General features: G+C 53.7%; 1 protein-coding gene across 1 annotated transcript in view; it reads right to left on the reverse strand.

Annotated features, from left to right (window-relative positions):
* Positions 1-82: 82 nt before the first annotated feature.
* LOC122392159 (LIM/homeobox protein Lhx2-like) overlaps positions 83-18,717 on the reverse strand; it is a 44,796-nt gene continuing 26,161 nt past the window's right edge. Inside the window, exons 5-6 of the mRNA XM_043386736.1 lie at positions 11,287-11,347; positions 83-224 (exon numbers count right to left, since the gene is read on the reverse strand). Of these exons, the coding sequence (XP_043242671.1) occupies positions 83-224; positions 11,287-11,347 (203 nt within the window). The remainder of the gene's footprint in view (positions 225-11,286; positions 11,348-18,717) is intronic.

The following is an 18,717-nucleotide window of genomic DNA, read 5'->3' on the forward strand; positions in this document are numbered from 1 at the left end:
CAATACTCGTTCTAATACTCCGAACACCCGTATGTGGTCCAAGAGTTGAGTTAGAGTGGGGAGGGGGGGGGGGTGTTCACAGTTAAGCAGCCCCTCCAGCAGTGGTGCGTCCCGAGCGGGGGCGGTACAGACGCAGCTCGCCGCCCAGAAAACCGGAGACCACCACACCGGCCGGGCCGCCGAACGACAGACACGACACCGACTCCTCGTGGCCATGCAGCGTGCTGCCGGCGAGAGGTCACGGGCAGGTCAGCTCATAATGTACACGCAGACAAGACGGAGCAGACAGCAGAGCGGAGCAGAGCTAACAGGAGAGCGGAGCAGAGCTAACAGAGCAGAGTAGTGTAGAGCAGAGCTGACAGAGCAGAGCAGGGCAGAGCAGAGCTGACTTAGAGAGATGACTTATGGAGCAGAGAGCAGAGCGAGCGAGCAGAGCGCAGCAGAGCAGAGCTGACTTAGAGAGATGACTAACAGAGCAGAGGGCTGACAGAAGACAAGACACGCAGACAAGACAGCAGACAGAGCAGACAGAGCAGAGCGGAGCAGAGCCAACAGAGCAGAGCAGTGAAAAGCAGAGCTGACAGAGCAGAGCAGAGCACGGTATGGCAGGGCAGAGCAGAGCAGAGCAGAGCAGACTTAGATGACTTACAGAGCTGACAGGAGCTGACAGTCGACAGAGCTGACAGACAGAGCAGAGCAGACTTAGATAGATGACTTACAGAGCTGACAGGAGCTGACGTCGCCTTGGCACCGGCATCGAAGTTCCAGATCGCGTTGTGAACACAGTGTTAGTCCGAATGACTGGAAACTTTCAGTACCTATATGATACGAGTACAGGTATGGAAACCTGCAAAACTTTTATCTCAGATTTCTCCTTTTCGTGACCGCGGGTCAGGTCAATTTTTGACCCGCTCCCATGATAAGCCAATGGTAATTTTTTTTTGCACATAACAATCAGTGTAATACACGAATGAAAACGGCACCAATATGCTTTTCTCGTCACTCCGGATAGAATGATATGCAACATGACCTACTTTGACCTGACCTGACCACTGACTTGAAGTCAAACTGATATTAATCCTTGAAGGTCAAGTATTTTTCGTAAAGTTATTTGTTAGCTCCACCGATAACCTCATACCACAAATGTCTTTACATAATCAGCAACTTTTAATAGTGTTCGTTCTGTTCGATTTGATGAGTAAAACATCGAAAGCTTTTTGCAAAATAGAATGTAGTTGGGTATGGGTTAGGCAAACAACACGAAGCAGATAGCCTCGGTTTCCTTTCTCTCTCGATCCGAGCATCGGTTCTTAGCAGATTATCCCGTCAGTAAAATATCAACCTTTCTAAGCCCGGTATAAGCCCGATCCGCCGGAAACGCTTTGTAAGCATTCTGACCTTGAGTCATCTTGTCCGATGACCTAGGTAGTTATTTCACCACGGAGGGGCGTGTAAAATAGAAAGGCGTTGATGTCCACAAAATATCAAGAAACTTTAAAACCTGTAGGTAGTAGTTGGATAAACGTGGACAAATTAGGCTCCGCCCACTTGTCCACAAAATGTTCCTTTGTACCCGACCTCTGTCCATGGAATGATAAAAAATTCTTCTTTGTTATTTGAAGAGATTTGTGCACTCCTTTGGCATCAAAGTGTGGCCCATACTTCATTTAATGTACCATAGTAATATCTAGGGTCTCCTGAAAGGGGTTAGGGAAATATGCATGTAATTCTAAATGTCCATAAAATAACAAAAAATGCTTATGTCCACAAAATGTAAAAATACCAGTATGGGTGTTCTATAGTGTTCCTTTGTAGCTTGTAGGGAGTCATCTTGAGACTTGACAGGGAGTTGTGCTGTGCCTTTTGCACGTTAGGTATGTCCAAAGAAAAAACTTTGGGGTTACTGATGTTAGTTGTCGGACATTCGTCCACGTCTTGAGTTGAGATGTTAGTTTCACAACGTTTCGGCCAGTTACTCTCCGGCCGTCGTTACTCGTCAGGTGTTCTTTGACCCTCAGAAGGACCTGGATGTTGGTGGCGTTGCGCCGTACGCGTCAAACAGTTCGAAAGCTCCTGTAGTCAGCGGGAATCGAGCTCGGGTTTCCCCGGTGATGGTCCACGGTTGTAACCACTCCACTATCGAGGCAGATTTGACTACGGCCGGAGAAGTTACTGGCTGAAACGTTGTGAAACTAACATCTTAACTCAAGACGGGGACGAAAGTCCGACAACTAACATCAGTGATACTAACAGGCCTCGTCTCAAGCATTCAGAAAAAAACTAAAGCTTTTGGGGGTTGATGGAATGATGTGGGGAAAGAAAAGGAGAGGAGTTGGTCTAATTGACTTTGTCTTACCTGCAGACCCATATTTCATGCTAATTTGCGTGCCTACCAGCCTGGTATCAGCCTTTATCATGCATATCAACTCACCACCTGATGGCATATCAACTCACCACCTGTCACTTTTCTTAAAATTATAAAAAAGCGTTGTTATAGGTGAAACCCAAAACTACCTGGGATCAACAGTAAATTGATGGTAGTTTCTTTTCCAGTGCATGTTGTTTCATGAATATCCACTGTCTTTGCTGTAGGGTGGGGACTTTTCCTTAGTTTCAAAATCAGAAGAAAAAAAGGACTTTGAAAAAAGTAATGTGTTAAGAAGGCACTGCACCACATGCATGCCTTTCTCAGCTATATGCATCACTTATTGGTTGCTTTACTTCACAGAAAAATAAAACTGAAAATTGGTTTACAAATGGATGAGCAGCACACATTTTAACATTTTTTCGAGCAATTTATATCAACTCACCACCCCATATCAACTCACCCCGGTTTACGGTACTTCCGGCACGGCTCGTCCAGGCGCGGCCGTTCTCTCTACGCTGCAGGCGGCCGAGCTGACCTGCGTGACCCAGCCTGCCAGCCTGCCAGCCGGCCGGCCGGGCGGCCGGCCGAGTTCCCATGTGGCCCGTATTAGCGTCAGCCCTAATCGTGTTTGGTTTGCGTGCTAATCGGCCCGGCCGGCCGGCAGTGCGTGCGGGCCCACCCGAGAGGCACGGCGGTGCAGCCTATCCGGCTCCCAGCAGGCGGCCGCCGGCACAGCAAACTAACACCAATTAAAGCATTGTCAGTCGACGGCCGCGGCGGGCGCCGGCAAAAAGGGAGCTCTCATGAAACGGGGCCTGGCCGCCCACCGCGGAGACCAGATGAGTTCCGGAGAGAGAGAGAGAGAGAGAGAGAGAGAGAGAGAGAGAGAGAGAGAGAGAGAGAGAGAGAGAGAGAGAGAGAGAGAGAGAGAGAGAGAGAGAGAGAGAGAGAGAGAGGAGAGAGAGAGAGAGAGAGAGAGAGAGAGAGAGAGAGAGAGGGAGAGAGAGGCGAGAGCACTTCAGCAGTCGGGAGGGGCGGGGGCGGAGGAGGAACAGGAGTTTGAGTGACGTGCCGTGAAGCTCCCACTCCCGCCTCCCAAGGCAGCTGTGTCTCAGAGAGGCTCTTTGTTCTCTGTCTGTGTTGCAGCTCGGTCTCTGGTGTCTCTGTTTCCAGGCCCGGCCACCACCGCCACCGCTGCCAACGTCACCGCTTCTGCAGTTGTTCCTGTCACGGCGTGCACCGAGGTCCGGCATTTCCAGCCTCCAGGATCAATTTGATTGTGAATGCCACTGTTTCCTAGTGATAAGACCCTGAGCCTCCCCCGGATCATTTTGCAGTAAACTGCGATAAATGTGTCAAACTTTAGGGTACGGAACCCACACTGCATCATCCCCTATTCAATATTCACGTACCCAACGGCACGGGCCGGTTCGACCGTATCAAATTTGGGCATCGACCGGCCACCGGCATTCGCCAGCTGGATTGTTGGTGGAGTGCCACTCCTGCAGGGCTCAGACATTGAACATCCCTCCAACATCCGACAGACATTCCTCAACGGGTGGCCGGGGCCGTCCGATTCCGCATACATTACCGGGGTGTATGTGTCAACGTACACAACCGCAAGCCTGCCACAATCGAGACTTTGTCGGGAAGTGCCGTTAATATAGGTACGCACGGTTCCATAAGTTTGATAAATCCTAAACTAAGAAGCAGATAATGTTCAAGCATGTTAAACGCCAAGGCATACAACAGATGGAATGCCATCCCTCTTCAAGCAAATGCAGCGTTAAAAATGATTAAGCCCACAAAGCGCTTGGAATACCAGGAAGCAATGTTTCGTCACTTCCCATAAGCGAGCTGACATGTTCTCTCCTGGCCACCGTCCAGCTGAATCGACCACAAATCACATGAACGGCGTGCACTTATCTGGAGAATGGCCAGTCACTCGGCGAGTGAGGTTTGCAGCGGGTTCGGATAAACCGCTAACAGCGACTGCACCGCGCTTCTATCCAGTTTGCACACTCCCCCAATCAGCCATCTTTTTGCAACAGTTACGGCTTATGAGTAAACACTGAGAAATAGTAGCCTCGATGGCAACCACAAACCATTACGTCATCTTACTGTAAATTATCTTGTTGTTCCCCTCACCGACATCCCTGTTTGTGGCTGTCCACCTGGGCAGTTCGAAGTCTACCTGCCTCCAGTGTCGTCTTCCCAGTCACATGGATTCATGATCCAACCATGGACAACCTTTAATTCAGCTATTGAAGGCTGATTTCTCGGTAGCTTACTCCACATCTCGTGTCTCCCGACTCATGTTTTGCTCCCCCTTTTCATTCTTTATTTATAATACGACCGGCTCCTCTCTTTAATCTCCTGTCTCTCGTCTCCCGTCTTCCGTCTTCGTCCCCCTCTCTCTCCCTCTCTCTCTCTCTCTCTCTCTCTCTCTCTCTCTCTCTCTCTCTCCCTCCCTCTCGTCTTCATCCCCGCCTCTCCGCCTCATCTCCCTATCCTTGTCTGTCTGCACCGCCGCCGCCGCCACCGCCGCGCCGCGGCGAGCCCAGTCCCTCCGGCCCGCCGCGCCGGTCGAGCCCAGCCTACCGCACGTGATGGAGACGGATGGCGAGCCGCGCAGCCCACCCCGATTGATCGGTCCGAGCTGCCTCGAGCCGCCCGAGCCGCCCCAGCGTCAGCTCCGATCGGTCGCCGCCGCCATTTTGTCGAGCGACGACGACGGCGGCGCAGCGGCGGTTTTTGCGGCGCGGCCGTCACATCGTCACGGCGCACCGTAACGTCACACTGTGCCGACACCGTGACGGAGGCGAATGTTGCGCGCACGGGGCGTGACGGTGCCGATGCGAGCGCTTTGATCGGCACCGGGCCGGCTGCTTCATTAAGCGGCGGCTAGCGTCCGTGTAACTGGGGGCGGGGGCGGGGGCGGAGGTGGGGTGGGGGGTCGCGCACCTGCCCGCAGCTAGCCGACCGTGAAACCGCGCACCTATTATCAATTAGTCGGCGTGGTGAGGTGCTATCGTTCAGCACTCCGGGTGGGGGCGGAGAGCGGAGGGGACAGGGAGTCTCGCGCCCCGTGTACGGCCGGAGAGTCAATAGGTGGAGTCATCCCGTGCTCGGCGTCGTTGACTCGATGGACTGCGCGTTCGTGACTGCCTGATACCCCTCTAACTCACCGGATGTGTCACGCCGTGTCTGCGGCCGCTCGGCCGTCGATAAAGATTGATGAATCGATCCATGAAATGTGAACACCGCAAATCAATTAAATCCGCGTGCAGCCGGCAGCCACTTTCCGCGAACGGGCCGACCGGCTCCCGTATCGTGAACGTGAGAAAGGAGCCGTGGCCGACGGGACCGGCATTAAAAATGGCCCGTAATTCGCGTGGTGGCTACCGGTGTGGCTGCCGCTGATTAACATAGTTCGACTCATAGCTGCGCGCGGCGCGTTTTCGGCCGGGCCGGTCGCCTTCCGCACAAAAATTGCCACCGCTCGGTGCGCGGCAGTTCAAAGAGAGTGCCGACGGCCGGCGGCTTTGATGGGGAAGGAATGTGGTCGGCCGACTGCCGGTTAGGCTGCAGAGGTGAGCCCGGTGGTCCCGGTGCACTGGAGCACACTGAAGGCAGTCTGACCTCCGCGCGGGAGGCAGGGCAGTCTGACCTGGTCTGACTGTCTGGCGACTCGCAGACTGTAATCAGACTAGAACCCGTCAAAACGGTATTTTGGGTTGCTGCGCCATTGAAGGATGGCAACACAATCGTATCACTACCGGCACGGCCTGTGATTCGACCCTAAACGAACATCTGAGAGCGCCCTGGGCTCTCTTCTGATCGCCACATGTTCAGTCCAGTCGCAGACGCTGCAGTGACAGAAACGTGCGCCATGCTATAGATAGCGAACCGCTAACTGCTAAGGCCAGGCCGTGCTGGTTCACTGCCAATTTAAATTGATTGACAGAAGCGGCATCGTCGCTAGGAGTCGCCAGTCGGATGTGTGAAAACAAAAAAAACCGTTCTTTGGCCAAACTCATTACGAGTATAACCAGATTAATGCGTTGGTTTGTTGTGAGAAGATGCTACGGAACATCGGTCTGACCTGCTAGAATAAGCATATGCTGGATTAAAAAGTATGTAAGCAGTGATTAATGCGCTAATCAGAATGCGTATGCAGGTATAAGGTAGGCATAGATACCGTTCGGCTTTCATATTGGTACAAAAAGGCAAATACAGTGAAGGCAGTATTGTATAGGCAGTGAAGCATAGGTGAACAGAGAGGTAGAGCTATGAATATTTTAGACATGAAATCTCTTTCGCCCTGAAAGCAAGAGAACCTGACAGCTTCAGATCCTTTTCAGCTTCGCATCCCCACCTATAGACCTCTCCCTTCCCTCACGTCCCGCGACCTCTGCGCCCTCTCGGCTCTGTTGTCGGCGCGCTCCGTCGCCGACTTCCGCCGCCGCGATTGGCTCGGTTACCGTCGGCTCCGTCGCTCGTCGTTAGCGACGGCAGGCTTTGTCGGCGCACCGCCCGCGGCGTAATTGCCGTGTCTGGCGTGCGCCGCGCCGGATCCGCCGCGCGGCGGGGCGGCGCGCGGCAAAACAGGCGCCCCGGCGGCGCGCGGCGCGGGGAGTCGGTGGATGGTGCCGACAGCGCAGAGCGGGACCATCTCAGCAGCCGGTGAGCTCTGAGCTCACTCGCTAGTCTGGACTAAAATCCTCCGCCGCATCAAAGTTCCGCTCAATGAAGGACCCCTGCCATGGACTTTGCTCGATGCAAAGGTTATCACTCATCAGACACGGTCTTTCAACGCGAGCTAACTATCCCCATTGTCCCTATTGAATAGGGAAGTGCTTTTCCATGGCAGCATCTTAATTCGGTCATTTTTTTTAAAACAAACATTGCCAGGATTCTTGACTCAAAGAAATACACCCAGACAACTGCATTAGAAAGGGACATCTGATCCTGCAAGACACTAGGACGAGGTCAAGTGATGTGAACATACGAGTAAGCATTGTAATCAGTGATTGCATGATTCCTCCTGCTAGTGTTAACAGAAACGTAATTGGTTGGTGCTCTAATGAGCCAAAATAGCCCCGAAGTCAATGACGCCATCTCAGTTAGAAAATCCCAGAATATGTTTCCAGCCTCATTATGACCCAAACAGCCCATGAGCAGGATACGGTTACAAGGTAGGTAGTGGTTGCTGTTGTTCAACATTTTCATGGTCAGCATAAACAAGGCCTCATTGGTTCACTGCACAATAAAATCACTTCCGCATAAGTGCTCGCAACTTGAGATCATTAGGAACCATGGGAATAACGTGAATACCCGTGACGAAAAAGGAAATCAATGTTGATTACAGCTCAGATAATAGCATCAGCTAGGTAGATACCAATAAAAAGTCCGTGATAGATGTCACCCACGTAATGAGACCATGAAGAACGTTAAATAGATTTTTCTTTCAAAGCAAAAGGGAACATCTTCATTATTTCGAATCCTTTCCCAACAGATAGGGACATAACTTTTTATTGATAAAGTTACCAGCTCACCTACCTTTTAATTTTTGATCAGACTTACTTATTCTATGTAGATTGTAGATTCTATGTAGATTATATGTAGGTAACAGGTATTTTGCTCAAAAACAATCCCTTTGCCTGTTTTATTCCCGGCCGTTTAAATTGCCTTCCCCGCTACACCCCACACCGTTCCGTCCCGTCCCACCCCTATACTGTCCCGTCCCGTCCCGTTTCGCCCCATACCGTCTCGTCCCGTCCCGTTTCGCCCCATACTGTCCCGTCCCGTCCCTGTCCCGTTCCCCCGTCCCGTCCCGTCCCGTCCCGTCCAGTTTCGCCCCATACCGCCCCATACCGTCTCGTCCCGTCCTGGCACCTTGCCGATGATTCACAGAGGTAAATGTCATACGTCGCCGCCACTGTTCCATATCAATCCATCCTGGTCAACCGTTTGGCTTCCCCATTTTCGCCGATTAATATTGTTAGTAATGACAAAATATTCCGAACACGAAGAGAGAATCGGAACAAAAGATACCACATATAATTAGGTAAAAATGATTTTCTTACATTGGATTCTAGTGCAGGCTTATATCTCATTTACGAAATATGGAACACTCCAGTTCAGATTAAAACGCCCCTACCTCACCGATCGCGATTTACTCGTGAAGATTTAATCATCAAGATTTAATCGTGTCCGTTTATAACAGCACAGTATCTCGCTAAAAATTACCCACGGCAAGCGAGATCGGGCGTTAGCGTTTTTACACGTGTGTGCACTTGCAGCTAAATGCAAAAGTTTGCACAATCAGATAAAATGCCTGCGCATGACATATAGTCAAAACAGGAATGCATTGCACAAATATGTCTGAAAAATTTCCGGCTCGGCCTAACGGTCGTTTCAGACCGTGCGATTGTTCTGTCGTCGCCTGCCTACCATATCTGGCGGTGACGCTCAGAAGCCGACAGTGTCAGGCCTCGTTCAACGGCCTCATAAAAACTCGTGCTTAGCTGGGACTATAGGATCGGGAGCTGTCTGAGGTGCCTGAAGCTTGGTGTGTCAGGGAACGAGCGGTTCCTAGACAGGTCTGTCGACACAGCAGCTGTCGGCTGCCCTGTCGGAGACGGAGTGGCTGAGATAGTCGGACCTGTCGACATAGACTGCGAGTCGGGGGAGGGAACGGGTTGAGCTGAGCAGAACCGCGGAATGCATGGGAGGTGGCGCCGGTAGCCGTCTACGTCGGCGTCCAATCAGCCTCACACTTCGACACGGAATAGCCAGCAGTTAGAAACAGACATAGTTCCTGAGAAATGAGAATTGGACATATATCTTTTCTGCGTGAAGCCGAGGACATCCTGCATAGAACTGCGGGACATTTTAGATCAGCTAACATCCTTCATTCGCCGCCCAGCGACCAGATAGACAACTGCAGCCAGCTGGCAGCTTTGAGCCTTCCGTATTTAGTGAGAAGTCTTCTGCAGCCAGTACCTAACATTCTGCATCCAGCCGCAACCATTCGCTAGTCAGCCTTTACAACCGTCAGCCATCAGCTGCCAGTGCTCAGCCGTCAGCAATCGACCGTCCGTACTTCGTCTTCAGCCATCAACACCCAGCCGTCAGCCGTCAGCCGTCAGCCGTCATCCAGCAGCCATCAGCCGTCAGTACACAACCGTCAGCCGTCAGCCGTCCGTACGGCCATCAGCCGTCAGTCACGAGCTGTGCCCGGTGTCCGGGTGAGCCGCGGCGCCGACATGGCGACCAGGTGGCTCCGGGCGTCCGGGCCTCACGAGCCGTGTCGACCAGCGTGTTCAACAACACCACTGCCACCAGCGCCGCACCACGCCGCACCGCGCCGCGAACGCCGCACTTTTCCGGCGGCCATGGACGGACGTCGCCGCCGCCGAGAACGACGGGTTTCTTTCGCACGACACGGCGTTTTTCTATTTGTCCGCTCGACTGGCGACACGTTGCAACATCGTGCATTGTTTGGCAGCGCCGCAGTGCCTGATGAGCGCGCTGACAGGCAAAGCGAGCTGACCGCACTATTTTCCCGCTGTCTGCCGCGAACCAGGACGTCCTCTTCCCGGTTACCTGGCTGAGCTCGGTTCGCCGAACTCGCTAAAGCCGCCATCACGAACCCGCACAACATGCGGTTTTCGTGGCTTTACCCGGTATCTGACACAATAAAATAAACCGTGTTTCTAGCTGTTGGTGTAATGGCCTGCCCGGTTTTATCACCTGCACTGCATGCCAAGGCCGTCGCGGCCCCCAACAGGCCTGTCGAACCACTGATCCCCGTTTGATGGATGTTTTCTAACCGTCGCCTCACCATGTCGCGACCTTCCCGGCCGCCCCTCGGATGTCGCCTTGCAGCGGGGAGGCAGGGAAGGGGAGCGGACGGCGACGGAGCTGACGGCGCGCGGGACATCAGATACAGGCGCCGCCAGGTGACGACGTGACAGATGCGCCGCCGATCGGAATGTGGCGCGGCGAGGTCGGGGGAGGGGGGGGGGGCCTGTCAGGGCGACAGACCACGTGTCGCCGGGACCCGGGCCAGAAGACCCACCAGACAGACATCACTGTTGTTTACCAAGAAGTGCTATATCGAGACTCGCCGCGCAGAATCCACCGTTCATTAAAAAAATCACGACTTCTGGGCTATGACGGGAACCGGCAACTGTTTTGAATCGGTAAAGAAAATATGAAATATCGATATGAATTATATTTCAATGCATGACATCACCTAAGGAACAAAGCCGCTCACCTTGCAGAAAATGTTGCCTTCCGAAGCGCCTACTCAGCTGTTCATCGGACCTCGACCAGTCCCACTCACACAAATGTGTCATCATCTTCGCCTGCTGTTTGAGGCCGTGCCTCAACCACAGCCTGGATTAGCCACCGATCCATCCGAGGACGGACACGCCACAACAGCCGCCGTGGCGCCGAGCGGAGGATTCTACTGACACGGTACAGTGGGGAGGGATCCACCGACACGGTACAGTGGGGAGGGATCCACCGACATGGTGCAGAGAGGGGAGGGGTGTGTTGGTGGTGGTGGTGACGGTTACGGAATTGTCGATGTGCCCTGAACCTTGCACTTATCACACTAAAACATTTATCTAGTAAGCAAACGTTTTGTTTTGTCTAAAAGGCGGAGCCATAAACAGAAGCACCTCATCAGGAAAAAATCACACGAAACTACGTCTTCTGACTTCCCATGTAGCGCAGTTTGGACTACCAAAATTTTAGCATAAAATATGTACATATACCTGCCCCCACTTTTCATGACGTTTCGACGTCCGCAGTGACGGTGAACCGACTCGGCGGACTCGGTTTGGAGGGGAGGGGAGTGAGGGACATATCCGGCAGGTCTGGAGATAGCTCTGATAGGGGCTGACACCTCTGCCATGTCGGACGGCCCGCCCGCCAGCGCCTCGAGAAGGGGCGTCACCTGGCCGCCTGTCAGAGGTGTCAAAAGTGTCACTCAGTCGCTGAGTGTGTCATTCAGTCTGTGAGTGTGTCACTCAGTGTGTGAGAGTGTTCTGAGCCTGCTGGTGTGTCAACCTCGAGGATGAGAAGAGCAACTTTCGGATTTCACATGAAAAGTCGATATGACGCATGACTTCAAAAATATTTTATGACGCGGCAGGCGCGCTGACAGCAGGTAGCTGGCAGTAGAAACTGGAAGACCGTCTCTGACAGAAGGTGGGTGACAGTGGTGCGACCGTCTCTGACGGAGCACCCGATCGATCATCGGAGTCGGTATCGACAGCTATCGCGACATCGAGGACCCGATCTCGCCGATCACTGGCCCGTCCGGCGGTCCGGTCCGGTCCTCCCAGTCCGCCTTGTCCCGGTGCGGCCAGCCCCCCCCCCCTCCCTGGTCGTGGTCACTGCTTGAGTCAGCCGCTCTAACCAGGGCAAATCAAACCGGGAGCATGCCGGAAGAAGTGATCTAAATAGGCTAGCTTTTCATCAACCGATTCAAGAAATACCTATATGTCATTAAGTTAATCAGATGTTGCGCATAAGAAGCTTTAAAATGCAGCCAAAAGCAGCAAAAGGGAAGCGGCATGATAAAACAAACAGATAAGCTGTTAAGTGTTTATTTACATAACAAAAGCAAACTGATGTATACCTATTATAGGGGATCATAATTCACTATCAATAACCTAAGCCAGGTAGCACCAATCTCAACCGTATTGTCACCAAACCACAGAATTTGTACGGGGACGAATAATCACTGTGATATTCTAAGGATGCGGAAACCCAAGCACGCGTTGATATTGATGCACATCTTGCATAACTCGGTGAAGTGGCGTGACCTCATGATCTCATAAAAAGGTGAACATTTAATTTTCCACTCCAGCGCTTATCACGAGCCTGACTTCACGCCCAAACAACAAGGAAACAAAAACAATTTCAGGTTCATCAGATATTTATAAAACTCGGAATGCGCTCGTAAATATGTGCAAGGACAGGTGTGCTGTCGGCCGCTCGTATACTCCGCCTCCGTCGAGAATTTCAACCATCTGTATTTTTATGTTGTCATAGCGAATGTGCAAAACAGTTTTATGAGCCATATCGTGGGCTGTGCGCTGAGACCGCGTATGTAATCCACCGTCGGGGAGCGGGCTGCGGGCCGGCTGCCAAACGCCGCACCGCAGCCTGCCACTCAGTCAGGTGGGCGAGCAGACGGATGCGCAGGTCGGGAGAGGCGCCGGGCCGAGCTGTGCCGTAGCCTGTCGTACCGTGTCGTGTCGTACCGTGACGTGTCGTGTCGTATTGTGCCGTGATGTGTCATGAAACAAGCACCTACTGTGCCGTGTGGTACCGTGCCGTATTTGTTATATCGTACTGTGCCGTACCGAGATTTACAATGTCTTTGTATTAGACCGTGCCGAACCATATCGTACCCTGTCGTACCAATAGGTATACTATGTCACACCATGGAACGTCTCACCGAGATCCAACTCGCCACGAGCCCAACCGCAGCAGCAGCTGGAGCCCAGCTGTTCCCTCCGCTACTCCTACCCATCTTCAGCGGGGACCTGTGACCCTCACCACGCCCACACCAACCACAAACAACACCCAGCTGCCTACATGGGGCAGAGGGGCGCAGTGCCGCAGGTCGAGGGACATATCATTCCTCATAAGGTGACACCTTGCTTCGTAGGACGAGGGACATCTCATCAATCAACGGGACGTCGGAAAATACGGAGAAATACAGAAACATACCAACACACATGGCAGTCGTCGTGAGTGTGTCGCAGTCGCACCTGGTCCTAATGTAGCCGAGTATCGAGGGAAGTGGAGTTACTCTGACACAACTCCTTAGACCTGACGCATCGCACCCGTCAATTTGTCATCGATGACACCTCGGTTTGATACGGGCCCACGAACGGGTCTGTCAGCGCTATGAAATATTCATCGTGTGTGCGTTGATTGATGGTGTCTGTTGTGGATTGTAGCGGTCCAGAGGACCCCACGGACACTGGAGTCCATTAGCAGAGCCGTTGTGAGGGCGGAAACTGGTGGTGGAAGACGCAAATGAAACGTCACACATGTATCGTATACTTGTCAACCAACATCGCATCCAATAGAATATGATATGCTATTGCTTTACTTTCCCACTTCTTATTTATTACAAATTACGAGTTAATTATACACAATTATCGTGATGGACATTCTTGTTCTGTTCGTCTTTGTGCTTATAGACTTATGTGCGGACTTTTACAGAGCTAGGATGGACTAAAATCTAGTGATTGAGAAACATAACTTAATTAAGTTCAGGCAGCAAGAGGCATTGGTGCCTCTTGCCTAAAAATCCTGAAATATTCACCGTTTCTGCAGAACCATTGTCACTCAACTCTGTTGGGTAAGAGGATCACTCTATCGTCGTCCCCTGTCTGTCAGTCAGTAGCTCTCGACTACAATGGGCGGTCAGCACGTCAGTCCGCATGGACCGCGTGCATATGACGTCCCGGTTCTATATGACGGCCGACAGGTGCACCATGCTAATTGACGCGCTGCAGCTGGAAAGCTGTCACGCTCTACACGGAAACCCTACGGAGCGCCGCCCTGTCAAAGCTGCCACGAGTCGACATGACAGTACACTGGAGACATCCTGTGAGAGCTGTCACTGTGCCAGTCTGTCATGACAGCTGACTGGAGCTGACTTGTCAGGGCTGTCACGGTGATAGTCTGTCATGACAGCTAACTGGTTAAGACATATTTGACTTTGACCACCGATCACAGGTGCGTCCACTTAACATCTAAACGGAGTTGAGTTCATCACGGTCTCACGAGGTGAAGCGGCCGCTTCATTTGTCATTACCGAGTGCTCATCAAGCGTAGCCTTCTGTCTGCTCGCACAGTCAAACTGTCTTTCCATCGAACAAAGAGCATTCGGCGGTATGCGCCGAGCTCATGAGTACCGTAATTAATGACCGCACGACGTATTCATGTCGAGGGCGTGCTTCAGGTTCCGCCGCTGCGCCGGTGCAGTGATCGGCCCGGCGCGCCCGGCCTGCCGGCGACTCGGGGGTGCTGTCACGGCGAGACGACGAGGCGCTCCAGCCAGCCGGAGCTGCCCCCGTCCAGCTACACACTCCCATCTCCTCATTTAGCAGCCGCACCGAAAAATGCTCGCCTCGTCTCTCCAAATGAGCATCAAAGCGGCCGCGGTGGATTCCGAGCGGTCTTGGGGGCCGGTTTGCCGCTGGTCGGGAGCGCGGTCCGTCCGTCCGGCCGGGCCGATAATCACCGCCGGTCACCGATTCCGATCGCCGCTGACCGTCACTGTTTGATGAGCGTCCCTGGACGCTGAGAACGCTGGTCTTTGATCGGTTCGAGCAGTCCCCGACTAGCGAGAGGTGGTGACATTTACTGGCGAATAGAGAAACTGTAACAGCACTGCTACACCAAACCATGGTCTGAAACTCGGCCTAGACCGCGGACCATCACAATGAGAGTCAGGAGTCCGCTGACGAGAGCTCCCTGCTGCGAACAGTGACCGAACACACCACTCCCCCTGCTGGAGCGGATCACGACACGGTATCCATCCTTCGTGGACGCCCGACAGGCCGGGTCTATGGTAATAACCAACGTAGCTTTGTTCCGAGACCACCAGACGAGACCGGCGGCTAATCAGATTAGCTGCGTTGGGCCGCATCTCCAGCAGAGCTTCCATCATGCACAGCTGCACAGCTCTGTCTGTGTAACTCTGAGCTGCATTGTGGGCCAATTGATGAGCCCGCGGACAGAAGGTGGGTGGGCCCGACAGCGTCCGGTGGGGACACGCCCAAGACACTGGCTAGACGGGCGCGAAGGAGTGGGGCGCTCGCGCTGCTGACGGTCGACTCCGGACCGCTACATATTCATATGTCGCCGCCGTCGCCGCCGCCGCCCCGCTGTCTCTCTCAGGTGGGCGTGGGCCGGCAGGGGCGGTCATGAATCATGTGCGGCCTACAGCCGTGCTGTGCTTGGGTGTGGCGAGTTAATCACGACATACGACGAACTGAGGCTGAGGCCCACGCTGACCCAAATACTCTGAGAACGTTCGTAACAGTCGCAAAGAGCCCCGCGGCTTTGAAAGTCCGCCGCCAGTGACTCGACTGCTCCAGTCGCCAGTCGCCAGTCACCCCACCCCGCCGAAGCCAGTGGGACCTGCCTGGGTGACCCGGCCCCGTCCGCCGCCCCCGGCTGTGACCCGTTTGAAATACGAGCACGCCGCGCCGCCCCCCGCCGTGCCGTGCCGCACCGCCGTGCTACTGCCGCACAATACGGCGCCGAGAGGCTGAATCGACGCACCGCGAGCGCCGCCGCGCCGCTGTCGTCTCACTTGTGACGGTGCTTCCTCAGTGGGAGCGTGACTTGCGCCGCTCTGAAAGCCGGTCTGAAGCGACGGAGCTGCGCCGGGTTATTAATGAAGGCGGCGGCTCGGCGGCGCTGCCGTCTACTCGAGTAGGCGAGGTGTAGGCGAGCACCGCGACTCCACGCGGGCCAGGTGGCCAGCACAGTCTACCGTCCGGGCCGGTCCTTCCTGTCTGTCCACCCGGCTGGTGTAGCTGCCGGCCCGCTGTCCACTCCATCCACCCCTCAGACCCACCGTTCGGCCGCAGCCGGCACCGGACGGCCGCTGGCGTCCGACGTTTGTCGAAAACGACACCCGGCGTCGGCCGGCGGCCGGTGGTGTTGCGTGAAGGCCGGGGGGAGATAGCATCGGGCCAGCGCAGCCCACCAGTGCCGCAGGGACGTTAAATCACGACACCGCTCGCTCCCCCGGTTCGGAAAGGGGCGGCACGCTACAATCCCCTGCGGCGGACCGGTGGCGAAGGACAGTCTGATGGATGGCCTGGCGGACCGCCGCCTGCCGCCCCGTTTTAATCCCACCGATCGGCCGGTGCAGAGATTGTATCGCAGCGACATTGACACCGTCACTGCCAGTGGTAACCAACGCTGGTGACACACCGCGCCGAGCTACCTTGGTGGTAATGCCACAAGGTAGAGGAGCAAGAGCGGTGCGTTTGCCGTCTCCGACGTCGCTATATCCGCGATGACGGCTGACGCCAACATCCGCGATGACGGCTGACGCCGGCATGCCGCTGACGTCGACCACGTTCCCACGCCGGTGGGCGGATGACGGCCTGACGCCACTCTGACGATCCAGAGCCGGAAACGGAGCCACCATTCGGGAGTCGGCTTTTCCGTCAGCCGGCGGCCGTCCATTCCCGGCAGTCCCGACAGCGGATGACGCCATCCGCCGCCGAGCAGATACTATCGGCTCAGAGCTCTGCAGTGGAGCAGCGCATCCCAACCACTGCACGAGTCTACCGCGAGCCACGAGCTAGCAGTGTTGTTCAGCCAGGAAACGTCAAATCGCGTGACAAAACTGTTTGCTTTGTGAAAGCGGTGCCATCGGCATGCGTCGTGCATGGTCGAGGGGTTCCCATCACCTGCCGGTGGGGCCTGGACGTCCGGCCCGCCGCAGCCCCGACGGCGTTCGAGACAGGCCCGGTGAGCTCGCTCGGATGTCCCCATTTGGACGGCTGATGGAGTAGGTAGCGATAGACCGCTGGGTGTATGTCAGAATTTCACTTTTTGACTTCCTTGAGCTTATATTTAACTTCGGATGATGCAAATAACTAATAAAACATCTCAGCTGTAACGTCTGGCGCGCATTAGGTATAGCTCAGGAAACAACGGCTAATATATAATCAGGCATAGATCGTGCGGTGGACGCTGGCTGTTCGAAAACCACGGGCTGCAGCAGCTGGACGTAGCGTGCCCGAATGCTACGATGCCACAAACAGTCCTCGAATAACACCACCTCGTAATAGCCACACGGAATGCATTAAACCTCAGCCTGCATCTGAAATCGATCGGCCGAGCTCCGAGTCATTGAGACGGCGGCGTCGGGCCGGCGACGTTCCGTGCAGGCGGTCACCGTCCATTATTCATTGGCGCTAATCCGTCCACCGCGGGCGTCAGACGATTTTATGGTCGGCGCTCAAAAATGGCCAGCCGGCCGGCACCTACGGATTAGGCCGCCGCGTGAACATCGGCAAGGTCGTCAGCCGCCCCGATAGCACAGAAATATCGCCCTAAACGGTCCCAGACCGGCGCACGGTGTCCCCGAACAACATTTCCGAGAAGCGTCACCCAACAATCGCGGCGGCTACCTTTTAAATTCATGTTGCAAAACCATTCCTAGATACGAATCAAATAAATAATCCATGTTTTACTTGCAGTTTCAAACGTTCTCGCGGTGTTTCACCGCTCGCCAGTTGCCTGATGCGTCGTTCCCACACAATTTGACGGCGGTGCTGTGACGCCGGCGGTGGCCGTCACAGGCTGACGGTCCGTCATCAGCCGGTGGCAGCTGGGGCATTCCACGATAGATCGTACCAGGCCCGTCACCCTCATCTCTCAGATTTTAATGAAAATCGGTCCTAGGGGTAATCATAGGCCCCAAAGACGCCTGGCAAAATATCAGACTTCTCAGATCAAAACTTTTTGAGTTATATTGCATTACATTTTTTGAACTTCGGTATGTAACGGTGAGTTTGATGGCCTATAACTCAAGAACGGGTTAAGCAACCAACAAAAAGTAAACAACACTAAGCTTGCGATGAATCACAAATTAATATTACTATTTAAAAATTCCAAAGAAAAAATTTCATTGTTGAGCAAAAACCTTAATCTTTTTTCATTTGCCTCTAATGACTTTTGGGACCAAAATTTTTCACATTTTTATTTTTTCAAAATAATGTTCATGTCATTGCAAATCGACATGCAAAAAATTAGAAAGGTGTTCTTTCTCTAAGTTCCTCATTTTCCCGCAAACAAAATGGGTTTCGGAGGGGTTGATACGACCCCAGCACGCCGTTTCGCTTCTAATAGAGCTAGAGCCTCGCGGGAAAAATGGGCGTGTGTGCCGTTACAAGTCGCAGCGATTGGTACCCGATTTTAAGGTCTCAGGTTAACCGGTAGCGTCTGAGGTCAGGTCACGTGACTGAAGTTACGGGTTCGGTTTTTTAGTAAATAACTTCGCAAAAATGGCCTTAGAGCCGCGATTTTGGCATCATTGTGTTCGCCTAGCTCAGGTGCATCGAATGGTATACTTTTTGCTAGGGTGAGGTCAACTTAAGTAGTTGACCTCGGGTCAAGGTCAGGTCAGAGCCCCTCAGGTCACGAAGCTGGGCAAAGGGTATCATATGGCATATCATTCGATTCGGAAGGTCTTCCCGAGTCCATTGGTGGCTTTCCCGACTCTCTAGCTCTATTTGATCGGGAGTTATTGACGAAAAACTCGTACGACCCTAGTG

Source organism: Amphibalanus amphitrite, unplaced genomic scaffold (genome assembly GCF_019059575.1).
Source record: "Amphibalanus amphitrite isolate SeventyFive unplaced genomic scaffold, NRLGWU_Aamphi_draft 000472F_arrow, whole genome shotgun sequence".
Taxonomy (NCBI): Eukaryota; Metazoa; Arthropoda; class Thecostraca; order Balanomorpha; family Balanidae; genus Amphibalanus; species Amphibalanus amphitrite.